The sequence below is a fragment of the Rhinolophus sinicus genome, linkage group LG09, assembly GCF_036562045.2.
Source record: "Rhinolophus sinicus isolate RSC01 linkage group LG09, ASM3656204v1, whole genome shotgun sequence".
NCBI lineage: Eukaryota > Metazoa > Chordata > Mammalia > Chiroptera > Rhinolophidae > Rhinolophus > Rhinolophus sinicus.
Genome location: NC_133758.1, coordinates 93,527,118 through 93,545,459, shown reverse-complemented (window position 1 = coordinate 93,545,459; position 18,342 = coordinate 93,527,118). Strand labels below are relative to the sequence as shown.

The following is an 18,342-nucleotide window of genomic DNA, read 5'->3' as shown; positions in this document are numbered from 1 at the left end:
CTTCCCAATGACTGACTTGTTTTATACCTGGAAATTTGGGCCACTTACTGCCCTTCACTTTCCCTCCTCATTTAAATTTTTCAATTAAAGTTGACAGTAAATATTATTTTATATTAATGTCAGGTGTACAACATATGGTTAGACATTTGTATACATACATCTAACACCATACATAGTTATTATGATATTATTGACTATTCCTTATTCTATACCTTATATCCCCATGACTACTTTGTAACAACCAATTTTTACTTCCTAATCCCTTTCCCTTTTTCACCCACCCCCGCAAGACCCCTCCCATCTTGCAACCATCAAAATGTTCTCTGTATCTATGAGTTTGTTTTGTTTGTTTATTTAGTTCTTCAGATTCCACATATAAGTGAAATCACATTACATCTTTCTTTCTGTGTCTGACATACTCCACTCAATACAATACCCAACAAGTCAATCCATGCTGCTGCAGATGGCAAAAACCCATTCCCTTCCATGGCCGAGCAATATTCCATTGTATATTTATATACCACTTTATCCATTCATCCATTGATAAACATCCAGGCTGCCTCCACATCTTGGCCATTGTAAACAATGCTGCAATCAACATATGGATGCATACGTCCCCTTGCAGTGTTTTGGGTATCTTTGGGTAAATATCAGGAAGTGGGATTACTGGATCCCCTCTTTGTCTTTTGTTACCGCTTTTGTTTTAAAGTCTATTTTGTCTGGTATAAGTATGCTACCCCAGCCTTTTTGTTGTTTTTGTTGTTGTTTTCTTCCATGAAATAACTTTTTCCATCCCTTTACTTTCAGTCTGTGTATGTCTTTCAATTGAAGTGAGTCTCTTGTGGCAGCGTATGTAAGGGTTTTGTTTTCTTATCCAGTCAGCCACCCTAGGTTTTGATTGAAGCAGTTAATCCACTTTCATTGAGAGCAATTGTTGATAGATATGTAGTTATTGCCATTTTACTGTTCATAGTTTGATTTTTTTTTTTTTCCCCATCTTAAAGAAGTCTCTTTAGCATTCCTTGTTAATACTGGTTTTGTGGTGATGAACTCCTTTAGCTTTTTCTTGTCTAGGAAACTATCTGTCTTTCGATTCTAAATCATAGCTTTGTTGAGTAGAGTACTCTGTTTTAGGTCCTTGGTTTTTTGTTTTTTGTTTGTTTGTTTGTTTTTATCACTTTGAATATTTGGGCCAATCTCTTCTGGCTGGAAAGTTTCTGTTGAGAAAGCAGCTGACAGCCTTAATGGGAGCTCCATTTTGTGTCACTAACGGTTTTCCTCTTTCTGCTTTCAGGATTCTCTCTTAGCCTTTATGCTTTGCTGTTTTAATTATAATGTGTCTTGGGGTGGGCCTGTTTGGTTTCATCTTTCTGGGACTCTCTTCACTACTGGGTGTGTATGTCTATTTCCGCCACCAGGTTAGGAAAGGTTTCAGTCACTATTTCTTCAAATAGATTCTCAATCCCTTGCTTTCTCTCTTCTTCTGGTACCCCAATGATGCAAATGTTGTTATGTTTGATGTTGTCCCTGAGATCTCTTAAATTATCCTCATTTTTTTTTCGTATTTTTTTTTTTTTTACTTTTTGCTGTTCCGATTGGGTGTTTTCTACTACCTTGTCTCCTAAATCACTTTTTCAATCCTTTGCTTAATCTAGTCTGCTGGTGATTCCTTCTAATGAATTCTTCATTTCAGTTTCTGGATTCTTTTCTTCTGACTGGTTCTTTTTCATGGTTTCTGTGTCATTTTTTATGCTTGCTATGTCTTTGTTAAAGTTCTCCCTCAGTTCCTTGAGCATCCTTATAACTGTTGTTTTGAACTATCTCTGGTAGCTTGCTTGCCTCCATTTTGTTTAGTTATTTTTCTGGAGTTTTTGCCTGTTCTTTCATTGGGGAAGTATCTCTTTGTTTTCTCATTTTGGCTGTCTCTCTGTGTTTGCTTCTATGTATTAGGTAGGGCTACTATGTCTCTCAGTCTTGCCTGGTGTCAAGATTCATTAGAGATGAGGAAGGGGATTTATACTCTTCATATTCAATGTATAGACTCACAAAATTACCCTGTCCTTGGTGTATAGTAAACCCTACTATCAGAATTCCTAAGTACCTTGAGTTCAGAATTCTTGTGGTTGGACTGCTTTAGAGCTCAAAGGTCCAATCTTCTACTTGAGTGGAGAGTTGGCATACTCAGTTGCAAGGTGTGAGGGCTAGTATTTGAATGTCTAATCTTTTTTTCATGAAGATGATCAGTTTTCAAACTCATCAGCCTTTCTGTACACATCTTTGCCTCCTTTCACTACCAGCTTAAGCTTATATTTCTCTATTTCTGTTAGTCACCATGTATTTTTGAGCTTCTACAATTTGGTTATTCTTTTCTTCTCAGATTTTTTTTGTGCTTGTAGATTAATGCTTATTTCATCCCTTACTGTTACTATTGTGGCACTTCAATGGAAAGCCAAGATAAGTATGTGTGTTCAATACTTCATATTTTACATGACCCCACTACAATTTTAAATTAGGAAAACTACTTATCTCTAAAAATTAAAATCCTAGAATTTGTCTCTATTATCCAGCACCAAATAAAACTTTTATTCTTGATTTAGACTGGGGAGCCTTAGAGTAAATGATACATAAGGCTCAATATATGTTTGCTATTTTTATTATTGCTATTATTGTTGATTAAAGTTTTCCAACTTTCTTCCTTGATACATTAGTCAGAATTCATAGACAGCCATTAACTCCTATTAATGTGTTTAGAAAATAATTATGTGAAACGTATTTGGGGTTTTCCTTCAGGCAATAGTGAACTAATTGTTTTCAGACCAGCTTTCTCTACTGGAAACATCTAGAAAATTTGGACACAAGAACGTGTATATATATATATATATATATATATATATATATATATATATATATTTCAGATTATATATATACATATATATGTAATCTGAAATTTTCAGGGAATTATTAAGACAAGTTGCACTTGTGGGTCAAATTACTGAGGGCAAAGGCTGGATTTTGACACTGTTTTTAAATTGTAAATTCTTACAATTACAACTGAGAGAGGCTGAGCAGCTGAACAGTTTTGAAAGATTGGTCTTGGGGAAAAACATTTGAATTTCAGGGTCTTTCTAATAGGTATGTAATGGTGTCTAATTGTGGTTTAAATTTTCATTTTCTTTATGATTCATGATGTTCAGCACTTCGTTATGATTGGCCATTAATATATTTTCCTTTTTGAAATATTTGCTTTTTTTTTGCCTCTTTGTTTATTGGATTGTTTGTCATTTTATTACTGAGCTTTGGGATTTGTTCATATATTCTGGTTCTGTGTCAGATGTGTGTTCTGAAAAATTTTCAAGTGTGTAGCAGGCTTATATTATTTTCTTTCTTTTTTCTTTGTCTTCTTCTATTTTTTTTTTTTTTGCGTGTGTGTGTGTGTGAGCAAAAGTTCTAATTTTGATGACATTCAATTTTTTTAATTATTGTTTTGTCATTGATGATTCTTGTTGGATTACCTTAATGTTGTGAAGGTGTTTTTCTATATTTTCTTCTAGAAGCTTTATAGATTAGTTTTAGTGTTACAGAGTTGTTTTTTTAAGTCATAGCTTGTTCTAAAGTTCAAAATCATTTTGACATAATATTTATGTTTAGCATGAAGTAAGAGTCAAGGTTATTTTTTCTATATGAATATCCATCTAGTTCCATTGCCATTTTTAATAGGATTTCCCTTATCTCATTTAATTATTTGGGGATTCTTGTTCACCATGTGTCTGTGGATCTCTATCTGGACTCTATTCTCTCCTGTTGTTGTATTTGTCTGCCCTTAAGCCAGAACTTCACTTTCTTGATTACCCTTGACTTTTAGCAACCCTTGAGAAGTCAGGTAATGTAAACCTTCCAAATTTGTTTTCCCTTTTTGAGGTTGTTTTGGGAAGTCTTAGCCTTTTTTATTTCTGTATAAATTTTAAAATTGGCATGTCAATTTCTAAAACAAAGCTGAAGTTGAACAAAGTTAGAGGGTATGTTTCATTGCATAACAAGATATTTAAAAAAAAAATCTGTAGTAATTAAGACAGTGTGGTATTGATGCAGTAATAGACAAGTCAATGGAACAGAATGGAGAATCCAGAGATTGACCTCAACCTATATGGATACTTGATTGTGACAAAGTTGGCACTGCAGAACAGTGAAGATTATCTTTTCAGTAATTGGGTATCCATACTATTCCTTTTCCTATTGTAACAAATCACCCCTAAAGCGTAGTGGTTTAAGACAACAGAATTCATTTTATTATCTCTCATTTTTATGTCTGGAAAAAGCTTAATTGGGCATTTCTGACTATAGGTCTCTCATGTAACTGCAGTGAGACAGGCTAGAACTGGAACAGTGGGGTTCTGGATTATGCTGGGAACATGCAAGCCTATCTGGACAATGAACATATGGACATTAGCTCAATCTCACTAGTAATCAGGGAAATGAAAATTAAAACCTTAGTGACATACCACTACACCTTCAGCAAATTAGCTTAAATTCGATGGGCATTACCCAGTGTTGGTGAGGATGTAGAGCAAGTCAAACTCTAATAGGCTGCTACTGAGAATCTAGTTGGTAAAACCACTTTGAAATGTTTGGCAATATTACTAAAGGTAAACATTTGCAAATTCCTTGACCCAGACATTCCTTTTACCCGTTGATAACCAACTGGCAAATGTTCATCTGAGCATAAACTCCATTTACAATAAAGTTTATAGAAATAGCAAATTGGAGACAACCTAAACATTGCTCAAGTTTAGAATGAATACATTGTGATATTTTTATACCTTAGAATAATATGCAGAAAATAGGTGAGTGAATGTTACACTAGTACAGATGAAGATCAGAAACATAATATACAATAAATGATGTTAAAATCAAAAGAGTGCATATAGAAGTCAGAAGAGTGCTTAACTTTGGAAAGGGGAGTGGAAATAACGATGGGGGAACATTTGTATTATGAGAGGGGTTCAGTTGTATTAGCAATCTTGTATTCCTCGACTTGGATAATTAGTTTCATTGGTGTGTTCACTCTGATGATTTGTTGAATGTTGAACTTCTCCATAAGTGTAATGCTTCAATAATATGTTCATTTTTAAAAGCTAATGTTTAGTGTATCATGTCATGGGAAACAGAGAAGCAGGTTAGTGTTTCATTATTTTTAATAAAGCAGGTTATTACTATTTCTTAAATGATATTAAGGAACACACAGAATCATTAGGCGGAGAACCAGATTTGGAGGCTACTTCTCCAGAAACAAAGCAAAATTAAGAATAAATTGTACTGGGGAAAAAATAAAACAAAACAAAACACCATTGCTGCCTCTCTGAGCACAGAGCCCCTCTCAATGCCAACACCCCTGACACGTCCAGGACCCTGGATGCTGTACCTCCAGTCACAGCTACTGCTGCTGCTGCTGCCTGCTGTCACCAGAATGGATTCTGTGTAGGTCCTTGTTTCTTGGGTCACTAGCATCTGATTGATCATCTGGACTTTTGCTTCTGATTGGTAGAGCCTGGGTCATGTTACAAGTCTACCTTCAAGTCAGGCTAGTAAAGGAAAGGTATCTGGTGTTTCATCTATGACTGTGCTTTGTAAAATGTGGCTTTCACAACATAGTAAGAAGTTTCAGATATTGCCAGAAATGAACGATAGTTACTCACACGCACACCCCACTTGTGTGTATGTCTTCAAGCTCATGTTTCTAGCAGGGTTTACCAATAGGTATAAAGTTCCCATACATCTGAGCGGCATGAAATGGTTTAGCAGTCTTTTACTTTCATAAGGATTCACAGAATTACAAGTGTCCCTCCTTCTAACATACAGTTAGGCTTTCATAAGTCTTTGCCTTGTTCCTGGTACTTAACCTGTTCTCTGAGTGGTGTGTGAGTCCTTGCCATTGACAAACATATTTTTGCCATTTTCTGCTATACTAGAAAATCTTGAAATGGTTAGTATCCATGTTGTGATAGTTTTTTTTTTTTTTCCCTTGTTTCCCTTTTTGGATTTTACTCTCATTTATTGAGTATGTGAGACAGAACAATCATCATGGGTTGCAAATAAAGACATTTATGTCTATTAGCCAGCCTAGTATTTCCCTTAATTCAATAGGTACACATTTCCCCGTTACATTTTAACATCTTTAAAGTATGTTTGCATTTTCAATCATAGAGCAGGATAGATTGGCAGCATATTTTTTCCTTTTAGTGATGTGCAGACACATTCAGTATCTTATAAAGAGTCGTATCTTAGAATTGGTGAAATATTATAATACTTTTTAAATAGAAATACAAAAATTAGTTACAAATATATGTTCAAGTTCATTACATAGTTGTATCTCCTAGTTATCAGTGTCTTTATCTAATATTAAGACTGCAGACATCAAGATTCTCCAGGAAGTTAATACAAACCCAACACAAACCCTCACTTCCACTCCTCTATTTTTACAGCTGTGTCGTTCTTCTCTGTTTATCTCAAATCGACACCTGCAGTCTCTGCAATAGACTCCTGGTGGTGTGGGAATTATACAAGGGAATCCCCAGGCCTGTCGTGGACCTCTGTCATCTGCATTCCTGAGCTCAGTGCCACAAAGCCAACACTCCTTTTCTTTACTTGATTAAAGAGCGGTTTCCCTATGAAACTACATCTCAGATTTAAACAACTGCACCATTATAACCATGATAATTATGCAGTTTATATCTTGTCATCCTCTATCAGAAAAATTCCCTCCTTTGACACTAAGCTTTTCTTTCCCATACTGCTTGGGGATCAATCAAACAATGGCTTGTATTTGTGTAGTGAACTATGGCTTTTGATATGCATTTGTGTGTATCACCTCACTTAATTTTCACAACAAATGTATATCTTATGATAGGGTGATTATTCTCATTTTACAGAGAAGGAAACAGTGTTTGACTAAGCTCATGCAATAGTGGATGGTGGATTCCAAATTATAATTGATTTCCAAACCTCTGAGTCACTTGTTTTTTTCTTATTCGCTCTGCCCTTTAATATCCAGTCTATCTTCTCCTCTACTATTTTTAAATTGCCATTTACTGCTCTTGTAATAAAGAATTTTAAAAGCAACAGTACATTTTAGTGTTTCATAGATATGTAACAAAAATTGATAGACTTTATATCTGGTAGCCAGTATTTTTATTAACTGATTAATTCCTTTTCAGTTTAGCTTGAGAATGATCTCACTAATCACTTGCTTTGAGTAAGGGAGGGATTTAGTATTTGTTTTCAACAGAAAATAAAATGTAAAGAATATGCTTTATCATAACACTGATCTTACTCACCTATAATCTTTTTTTTCAACATCTCTTTTATTTCTAGTTATGTTTCGTCTCTATGACACGGATGGGAATGGCTTCCTGGACAGCTCGGTAATTTTTTTCTTCAGATTTTCACAGAAAATTTCAAAGTAGTTTGTTCTGAAAAATGCAATGAATAAATTTATAGCTATTACCACAGAAGATGCACTTAATATAGTTTTCATGCACTCACACGGCATTTTTATCATCTGACTTTTTAAAAGAGTGTGATCTGAAGAAACAGGATTACAGTTGTTGTATTGAATAATTTTACTACAAAAAAAGTGACTTTTTATACACTGAAAGATAAAAAGGACTCCAACCTTGTCTGAATAAAACATGAGACGGTTGAGGCCATTGATCTAAAAAGAAAAATAAAATTATGAGATTTGACACTACAGAAAATAACAAGAATGAAAGTAGAATTTAAAGAAATTATATAATCAACTTAATCATTTCATTATTTTCCCACTTTTTGAAAGTATTCTTAATCATATATGCTTTTGAAATAGCTAAATACATCTACAAATTGCTTTGACAAACTTCCCTTTTTAAAATTTCTCATCCAATTTTAAATGCAACTTGTTCATGCTATAGTTTTAGTTGGAGAAAGCAATAGAGGAAAAATACCATCTCTGTATGATTTAACTGAAAGGAATAATTAAAGGTTTATTTTATTTCTAATGTATGCAAATCATTAACAGTTTTCAGAAGAGTAGTTAGACTCAGTTCTACTGAACAAATTAGTGCCTCCTGTAAATCTGTCTCAGGCTCCATCCAATAATGTATTTCATACTTGCTAATAACATTTTGCATATTACTTCCTGTTCTATAAAGGAAATATAAGGCTATTAATAAAAAAGCAAGTGTCAGATTATAGAAATTTTGAAGTGCACAGGTATCTCAAAACAAAAGTTTTGATATATTTAATGTTGATTAAAATAAACATTATTTCTGGTAATGAGTTTCTCCATCACCTGATGTCCCTCCCTACGGCAGAACTCCAACAGACTTTTACAAGCAACGCAATGGAGTTGGGACATACTTTTGTAATACTGAGGAGGATAATGATGCATTAACTTCTCCGGAGAGCAAGAAAAACATATAATTCCCACTCAGGAAAATGAACACCAGTCTGAATTGATGATCTGATTGTGGGAGTTGTTATGTTTAAGTCTCTATCTTTTCAAATGGTATTATTTTTAAGTGCCTAGTAGTGTTCAGTTTTCTGTTTAGGAATATTAAGCTGCATGATACATTTGCTCATTTTCTGGTGGCATTTGACAGCTAGGAGTTTAAATTTCTCCTAGGTCTTTCAATATGCTTATTGTAGCACTTCTGACTACACTAATGCAAATTATATTTTTACTGCAAATTTGTTTTATTTAATGTTTCTTTTTAATTAAATTAAAAGGGTGTTTCTTTAGTACTAGGCTTTTAGCCATGGGTTGGCAGCTGATTTGAAAATTCAGTCAAATGCCTTTTTTGGTCTTTTCCATTTTTTTGTTAACATATAGTATATTACTAGTAATATCTGTGACTATATTCACAATATTAAACAATAAATTGGGGATAAATACATTTGTTTTTTATTAAGCTAGTCTTTTTTATAATTAAAGCTCTGGATTTAATTTCTATCTATGTTTTCTTCCACAGAACTTACTGCCCAGTATAAATCCTTCAATATGAAGTTGAAATTGCACCTTCTAATGTTATTTGTCTTAGAAATTGAAAGGTGCAGCCATTCACATATTAGAGGCAAAACAGAGGAAAATTGATACTTTGAAAAATGACCACTATGTCTATTAATACTAGTTAATGTTTATAGATCATTTGCAATATGCCAGACAAGATGAATGAATTTTATATAATAGCATGTTTAATCTTTGCAGCAACTCTACAAACTAAGCAAGATTAGAATATTAAAAATAATACTTTTACTGATGAAGAAACTGAGTTTTAGAGAGGTTAAGAGACTTATCTAATTTTGCATGCCTTCATAATGAGCCACAAAAATTAGTATCCGCTCCTGAAATCATAAAGTCCCTAAATCCAGGGACTTTAATTATTCCAAACCATTAAGGTGTAAGCAAAAATGGAGTAGGTGTAGGATTAGTAACACACACACACCTATTATTTCAAGGGATTTGTGTTTAAATTTTTTCTTATCTGTAATAAATAAACATATTTATATTTTATTGTTTCTGGAGCAACCTTTGTTACATAAATGACATTTTCATGATTAGATCTTTTCTGAAGAGTGTGAAAATAGCTTTTATTATAATAGTTTTTCAGAGGGATCCATGACTTCCCCCAAAAAAGCACTTTACCATAATCTATTTTCATACTATAAATGTTAACTACATTTATTAGATCAGAGATTTGAGTAGAATAATCTTTGATTAATATATTTTGAAGCCTTGTTATTTTATACTTATATTTTAAATTATCATAGTATTAAACACCACTTTTAATTATATCATTTACTACGTTTAAAATTACTAATATTTACAATGTATCTAATTTTTTTCTGGAGAGAGGGAAAAATTAAAGCATTAAATAACGAGGTTTGAAAAAAATGTTTTAATTTATTTAGCCAAGCCGTATGTATTTACTAGCAGCTCTTCAAGAGTTGATATTTGAGCAGAATAATGTGAAAATTCAAATTAAAATTCTATCCCCTCAAAAATAAACTCTACATGTATTTAGCCTTGCAATCATGACCCTGAACACTCCCTATTATCCTAATGTATGGCTGCCACAGTGGATATACGTTCTCAGTGTATCAGAAATAAAAATAAACCTCTCAGTTGCCCTCAAACATTTTCTTCCACCCTTCCACACCTGCTTTCAAGCCAAAAGGTCAGGAGACGCCATGATTTAAAAATCACATCTTGTGAAAATATGCCTGCTCCCACTTTTATCAGCTGTTCCTTTCCAAAGAAAGAGTTTCTTCCTTAAAATCTTCTACTGGAAGAAACTCTTTCTTTGTCTAGTGTGCCCTCTCCTGGTGAAGATTTCTAAACAAAGTAAAAAGTAAATTTATTTTTGGACTCTTCATGTATAGTTTACCAAACCTTTTAAAAAGATATATTTATATTTAATTATATAAATATATATATTATATATATATATATATATATATAATTTTTGAGCTACAGTTTGAATAAAATAATTATTGCAAGTCAAAGCTAGAGTATTTACTAAGACTTTGTATTCATTTTCTCTCCTCTCCCTTCCTCTCTGTCTCTCTCTCTTCTCCAGGAGCTAGAAAATATTATCAGTCAGATGATGCATGTTGCAGAGTACCTTGAGTGGGATGTCACTGAACTTAATCCAGTAGGTATATGAATGACTAACTGTTGGCTAAATTCTAGAAGGCCCCTTTGTCTTTTGTCTTTTTTGGAACGCTAATTTATTACTGTCATTTGATTTTTTTTTTCTTTTTGATAACTTTTAAATTACTCTTTCTAATCAGTAGCCAAAGTGGATTCTGAACAAGTAACGGTGTGTGTGGTGTTCTGAAGCTCTTAGCAGTGGCTTTTGCTTTTCTTCCTCATGGAAATTAATTTGAGTGGTGGTCCTCCATACATGTAAATTAACAGAAGCTGCTCATGGACACTGTCACATTGTCACCATGCCATCAAAAAAGTCAGAATTGGTATATGTTTTTGATCTCTATGATTTTCCTTATATGGGAATTGCTAAAATAATCATTCTAAAAGAGGATGAAGGTGATTAAGAAGATGATGAATGATACTTTACTGTGTATAGTTCATTGTGCTAGCTTTTGTATGTGTGTTATTTAATGCTCGCAGCTCTCTGAGGTAGATACTACTATTTTATTCATTTTACACATGAGAAAATTGAGACTCCAAAATCGTCCAAATCTCTTCAGCTAAATAAAGATAGAGCAAGGAAATTTTAATCAAATCAACTAAAGAAGTACCTAACAATGCATATAAAAACATAAAAACTTCTTATTTTTAATAGAATTATACCAAAGATACAACATAATTCAGATGTATATTAAAACGTAGCTTACTAGGAATTTTTACTTTAGCCACAGTTTCGGGGGAAAGATAATAAGTGTTAGTAATTTCAGTTTATTTTTGAAAAGGACTAAGTTTAGCGAATTGTACATGAATCAAATAAATACAAATCAATTTTATTCAAATGGTTTATATTTTATATGAATTCAAAAAAGCCTGTTCTTTAAGCACTGTTCACAATTACACAGTTATCAGCGTGATAATGGCATGAATAGGCATGAATATGTGATGTAAGAGTTCTGATGGCATTTCCCTTGCTTTGGAAATCATTGCCAGGAGAGTACAACAAAGTAATGTGCATTGTCATGTACAAAGGAGGACACCATTCTTACTGGGAAATGGCTTTTCCAAGTTTTAGCTCAACTGTTTTTTGTTGTTTTTTTCTTTTTTTGGATGTGAAAATGCACAGGCTGTGCTGTGCATATGCGTGGCAGATGTTAACAATGTTGCAGTTTGTCTATGGAATGATAAAGTTTATGGTAACATGTATTTAATTAGAGGAATACTGCTTGGTTCATCTTAATACTATTTTTGCTGAAATCGAGGGACTTCCTATAAATAAGGTTGCCCTTTTTGGTTATGTTAATCTAACACAACTTTCTCCATCCTGCTCACCTTAATACCTGTGAATATTATTCATCTATCCATAAAACCTCTTCTCCTCACTGGAGTGAAGGAAGGAAGGGGGATCTTGTTATCACCAGCTTTCAAAGCAGAAGTGGACACCACCACTTCCCCCTAAAAATATTTGGGAGGTGTGTGGCTTGGATTTGAGAAAAGGTGTTCTAGATTCTCTAAGGAAGGGACCAGTCGGTGGCCAGGCAGTCTAATTATGATAAATAATTGATGGGAAATACATAATAAACTATGTAGCATTATTTGTCTTTTTGTGGCACACACAGGTAAGTCTGCCACTTCTATTAAGTGATATAAATAGTAGAAAGTCAAGTAAAAGACTTCCCTTGTGATTGTGTTTGCTGTCAAATAACTGCCTCAACCTGCCTGATGATTCAACAGCTCTCCCCATTTGAAACAAGTGTGTGAATTTGTACACACTGTCAGACCCTGATAAACTTGGCATACGTGAACTAAGAGAATTGAGCATTTGAGGTTGATGGCAATTGGTAGGGAAGATGTTCTTGGAAGGGATTAAAAAAAAAAAACAAGCAAAAAAAACTTACCCAAGCTCTAGCATTAGATTTATTAGGTACAAAATGAAAGCATCAGGCATCTGAAACAAATGCTCTGTGTTTTAGTTATCATCTCATTTATTCCTTTCTCATAGTTCACCAGGTTGCCTTCAAGGGGCAGGACATTTTAATGAAAGCTTATGCCATTTGCCAAATTTTAAATAATTTCCCACTGTGTTTCAGTTTGAGAATAATGGAGTAATTATTTCACCACCATTTTGTTCCAAAAAGTCTCTTTCTTTCCAATACCTATTTGTTCCAAAGGAAAATAATCTGATTTTCAAACACTTTCTGAAGTAAGATAGTCATCCACCAAGTTCAGGGAATTGTAGGCAAACAACACTTCTATCAACATATTAAGTATTTCGTTTTATTGCACCTTTTCAAATTTTTGTCCCAATGCTCTCTACACTTCTTTCTTTTTCCAAATTGATTGAAATGTCCATATTAGAGAACAGTGGCCACTTTCTTCACTGAAGTTCTACCATGTTTGCCATTTAGATGCAATCAGATGGCAAGTAGTTTGCATTCCCAGTGGCCAAGGGTAGTATATTTAGAGCTCATCTATAATTTTTGCTAATATAACACTAAGATCACCTATATCACACTTTCTATATATGCTAGATGCTTTTCGAGGATACTGATATTAACACATTTAACCCTCACCACTACACTTTGAATTGAATACTGATACAAGGGCTATAAAACCAAGAGATAAATGTATTACCAGCACACACTGTGGACAACATTTTGGGACACTGTGCAACTCATCTTTAGAAAATAAATCTAGTGAAAAATGACTTGATTGTTTAACTTCTTGTCTCTATTAAGTTGTAATAAGCAATTAAAAGCAACATAATTCCCCCTCCTCTTACCATTTAGCAAAGAATTATTTCAGCTCTTTGCCGTGAAGTTAATTTGTTCAGACATTATCTGGCATATATTTGAATTAAAAAAATAATCTGGAGGAAGCAATTAAAGACCATTTGTACTCTTACATTAAAGATCCCTTCTTGTTTTACCTGTATCATTCAGTGACAACATATTGAAAAGTTCAGCAATTATTTCTAAACGACCTGTGAAAGTAGTTAGGTTCTGGAAATCACAGCAAAGCCTAAAACTGTATCCTCAGTAATAGGATTATCATTGTACAAAGTTACGTAGATATTTATCTCAACTCTCCACTTAGCTGCTAGTCACAGTTATGACCAATTCAATGCAATGCTTTGTTATATCATATGAAATTGATTTTATTGATTTATTGTAAGTTTTTCCTCTCTTCCTCTACTTCAGATCCTCCATGAAATGATGGAAGAAATTGACTATGATCATGATGGAACGGTCTCTCTGGAGGAATGGATCCAAGGGGGAATGACAACAATTCCACTTCTTGTGCTCCTGGGCTTGGAAAATGTAAGCACTTACACAGAGGGGGTGCCGTGGGGGTAGTCAGTGGGTTCTCTGCTGTACATTTCAGTTGTAAATTGATCTGGCCATTTTCTCCCATTAAGCATGTAGTGAGTGCCTGGAACTTTTAATAAGGATGTCACAGTGCAATTTAACAATAACTACTTATGTAGTAATAGTTGTCACAAACATACTGATTCATTTTAGGTATTAACTTACTATTTAATACATAATTTCTCTCTTGTTTCCTGGATTTAAAGTGTAATCTAGTTTAAAAAGTGATTGACCTTCTCATTTTATCTAATACAGGAAACTCCCCAATATTATTGCTTTCTGTGGTTCTTCCTCCCATTCCACATCCCCCCTCCCTATGAAGATGATCTATTTAATTGATAACTAATACTCGGAGGAGCCAATTATATATTGAAGTGGTTGAGTGTGTGTGTGTGTGTGTGTGTGTGTGTGTGTGTTTTTTTCCCCCTTACATATCAGCAGATCAGATCAGCCATTCATTCTAAGTCTATCAAACACTTTCTTGTATCAGTGCCTCTGGTGGTAATTAAATAACTGGTTTAGGGGAATAAAATGGATGAATTTATTTTCAGATGTGATATAATATTGACTTTGACACCAAATCTTGCTGCCTCCATCTTGATGTTAATTTCAGTAACAGTTAATTTAAAAAATTCAATGAGTCAGTACAAAATTTTTGTTTTTAGCGTTAATAATTAAGCAAGAATTAACTGCATCATGCATGTAGGAAAATGTGTACTTAGATTCAAAGAGCATTTCTAATGGAAAGCACATATAATAGTTAGAATTTTGAGATACGAGAACCTCAGTACTCATCACTTTCTGCTGACCCCAACACGTTTCATGCTTATTACCAGCAATACCAATTTTGCAGATTTAAGGCTTTACCACAGTTACTCAAGATACTGATTTTTTAAAAGTCACCTCTTAAAAAATCTTACAGTCTGTGTTTGTAAAACATGTGAGAGTACATACAAACATGTTTCTACATATTTACATATGGGTTGGGGAAATATATAAATGGGCTTCTTTAGCATTTGTCTCTTTTTCACTTGGATCTTCAAATTCTCTTACATTGAGGTTAATCTTACCCTTCATGAGGTGTATGTATGAGATTTTAGACATGGCCAGAGGAAGTAAAGAAAAATTACTAATAGATGATATATAGGAAATTGCCCTTAACATAAAAAATTCTTAAAACAAAAACTGAATATATAGATCTTATTGTTAATAGATATACAGAGGGTGCAAAAAATTTATACACATTTTAAGAAAGGAAAACTGTATTAAAATTGTAATACTTAATAGATACTAATAACAAAATTGAATACAAGTCACGTTTGACTTCTGCAGTTACAAGAGGTGCTCAACGTGGTTACTATCAGTGTCCAGACACTTCTGATTACGGTGAACTACTGCTTGAGCAACGCTGACCAAAGTGTCCACTTGTATACATTTTTTGGCATCTCTGGTATATATGTCTACATTTTGAAAATTAATGAAGTCATCTTTCCTTATATCTGACTTTTCTTATACTATAGATAACCTAGTATCTTTTTGTAATAATTTATCCTGTACCTCTGTATTGTAAATGTTTACTTAATCATTTAATATATCTTCTGACAAAAAAGAATGTGTAAATCAAACTATTAGGAGAAAATACAAGGAAACTGACAAAATGTGAACATTTTAAGGCTTAGCGTATACTCAGTATACTAAATCAAGCATACAAAAATAGTTGTCAAATGATGTCAAAAAGTGTTAATACTAATAATGGAAGGGAATTTTGTATTTTTAAAGTGAAATTTTGTTTATTATAAACATTTATGGAAATTCTAGTATGAGACAATGAAAGAAGATGCAGAAATCAGTCACTGAACCATTTGGTCATTGGTGAATCGGATAGGAAAGTGCAGAAATGGAGACTAAGTCACCTATATTTTAAATATCACTGAAAGATTTTGAAATTATGGTTTTCTTTGGAAAGTATTTTTTACAATTTTATTATAAATTTGTCAATTATTGTCAATTGTTTTATTTTATTGTCAGTTATTTTGTCTATTGTCAATTATTTTATTCATATAAAATAAAAATATCACGGGTAAAAATAAGCCATCTAGATGTATTTAACTCAAAATATTTTAAACAAACCCAATACTTCATCATTTTTTAGTGTAGCAGTAAATTTATTTCAACTGAATGACAATTCTTTGCCATTAATGTCCATCAAGTTAATGATGCATGACTTACTTTATAATCATATTCTTAAACTTAATTTGTGTTTTTAGTAAAAAGTATATTTTTTGAGCTTAATAAGGGATATCAACTTAGGGTTTCAAAGTAGTAACCAGAACTGTGTTCCAAAGTTGTGGTTCCAGCGAAGGCCACTAGATGGCAGGACTACATTGTTTAAAGTTTATAGGTGAACAACGGAGTTTGGATTTTTTCCCCTGTAAAGAATAATATCATTTTCCTTCACTTTTTCAAAAAGAATAAGCCAGTAATATTTTAAATTGTCTTTTAATAAAATGCATAGGCTATGTAATTATGATCACAAAACAGCATCAATTTGTGAGAAACAGCTTTTTAATCCCAAGGCATGGTAAGTGTTTTACAAAGCAGGAATGACACAATGACAACTGAATGATGAAGGCCTTTTTTTTTATTATTATTATTAATTGAGATTTATTTCCTTTTATGTAGGCAGTTAATGTGTTATGTTATTACCTGTAGAGAATTTGATTCATGGTGCCATTCCCCTTGGGCCACCCCCACCCCCCTTTGCTTATCAAATTGGAAATCTAGAAGCTTTAGGTTGAACGCAGCTATTTATTGCTGGGACAGTCTTGTTATGTTGTTGTATGTGCTCTTGTCTGTTGTCAATTATGAGCTTGGGGAGTAGATTCTAATTGACAGTGCATGTTGAATACCACAGTGTATTTGAAAGTGACTGTGGTCTACTCGCCAAATTACACAGATAAGAATATTGTCCAGGGAGAGGAATCCTCACTAATGTAAGGCAGAGCAGCTGTGACTTTATTATAGTTTATTTTTCTCCCTTAACAGAATTTTAAAAGCTAATCTATTTTCAATACTACCTGTTTCAGTGCCCAAATCAGAAAAGTAGTTTATCAGAACCTGATTCTCTAGCAAATGATCGAGTAAGAGTCATTTCCTTTCTCTTACAAGAAGTCCTTCAAACTTCATGGTACCCCATGTGAAAAGAAAAAGTACAGTCGCTTATATCTAAAGGACAATTGAGCGTTCAGGTTCCATATGTGATTTTGATTATAATAAAAATTTTATACCTGAGACTTACTCATTTTTCCTTCAACATTTATCTCATTGAAGAATTGTTTTTTTTAAAAATCTCAATTTTGAATGAATTTTAAAAATAACTGTATCTAATAAGAAACTCTGCTGCAGTAATTGGCAAACTTTGTAAAGAGACAGATAGTTAATCGTTTTAGGCTTTGAGAGACGTAAGGTCTCTGTTGCAGCTACTCTACTCTAAATTTAAGAGCAAAACCAATCACAGATACTACGTAAATGAAAGAGCAAGGCTGTGTTCCAGTAAAACTTTACTTACAGAAACAGGTTGATGGCCAGATTTGACCCAAGGACCATAGTTGTTGACCCCTGATTTATTCTATCTGTCACACTACAAACAAAATTTTTAATGTACTTTTAGTCATTTAGGAGAAAGGAATCTAATACCTTCTGTTTTAGCTCAATTAGACAACCCAAGCAAGACATGAAGACTAGTGAAGATAGTAGAGTAACTGTGAACTGCATCATAATGATCTTAACCGGGTACTGTTAAATGAACTAACTAGGTCATTTTGTGCCTTTCAGTCATCCTTTCTGGACATACAAAGAGAAGTTAGTGAAGAATATTCCTTCCTTTTTCTAATAGTCTTCCAGTGACATTTCTTTTCCTAGAAGAACAATATAATTAATAATATATTAGTATTAATTAATATTAATAATATATTAATATTTCCTAGAATAACAATATAATTAACAATATAATTAATAATACTTCAGTTCCGAAAGTCTATAATCTTAGATCATTATTAGATCTTTCAAGGAGAATTTCTAAGCTCATATTACTATATAAAAAGGGATACACATTTAAGTAGGAGCCTTGCTTGAAATAAGGATACTTGAACTTCTTAGTCTCGGATGGTTGTGCCTACGTCTGGCCTGTATGATTTTTGAATGGATATATATTTTGATTTCACTTTATGTACTCACAGAATCCTGGTCTTTAATCCAGGTCGTTTAAACTTGGCCATTGACTGAAATATTTTA

General features: G+C 33.2%; 1 protein-coding gene across 4 annotated transcripts in view; it reads left to right on the top strand.

Moving 5' to 3' along the window:
- The window catches only part of DGKB (diacylglycerol kinase beta), a 642,123-nt gene that overhangs the window by 170,845 nt on the left and 452,936 nt on the right, over window positions 1–18,342 (top strand). For all 4 annotated transcript variants that reach the window (XM_019727049.2, XM_074340800.1, XM_074340803.1 and 1 more), the window contains 3 exons: window positions 7,369–7,418; window positions 10,611–10,685; window positions 13,882–14,001. In XM_019727049.2, the coding sequence (XP_019582608.1) occupies window positions 7,369–7,418; window positions 10,611–10,685; window positions 13,882–14,001 (245 nt within the window). The remainder of the gene's footprint in view (window positions 1–7,368; window positions 7,419–10,610; window positions 10,686–13,881; window positions 14,002–18,342) is intronic.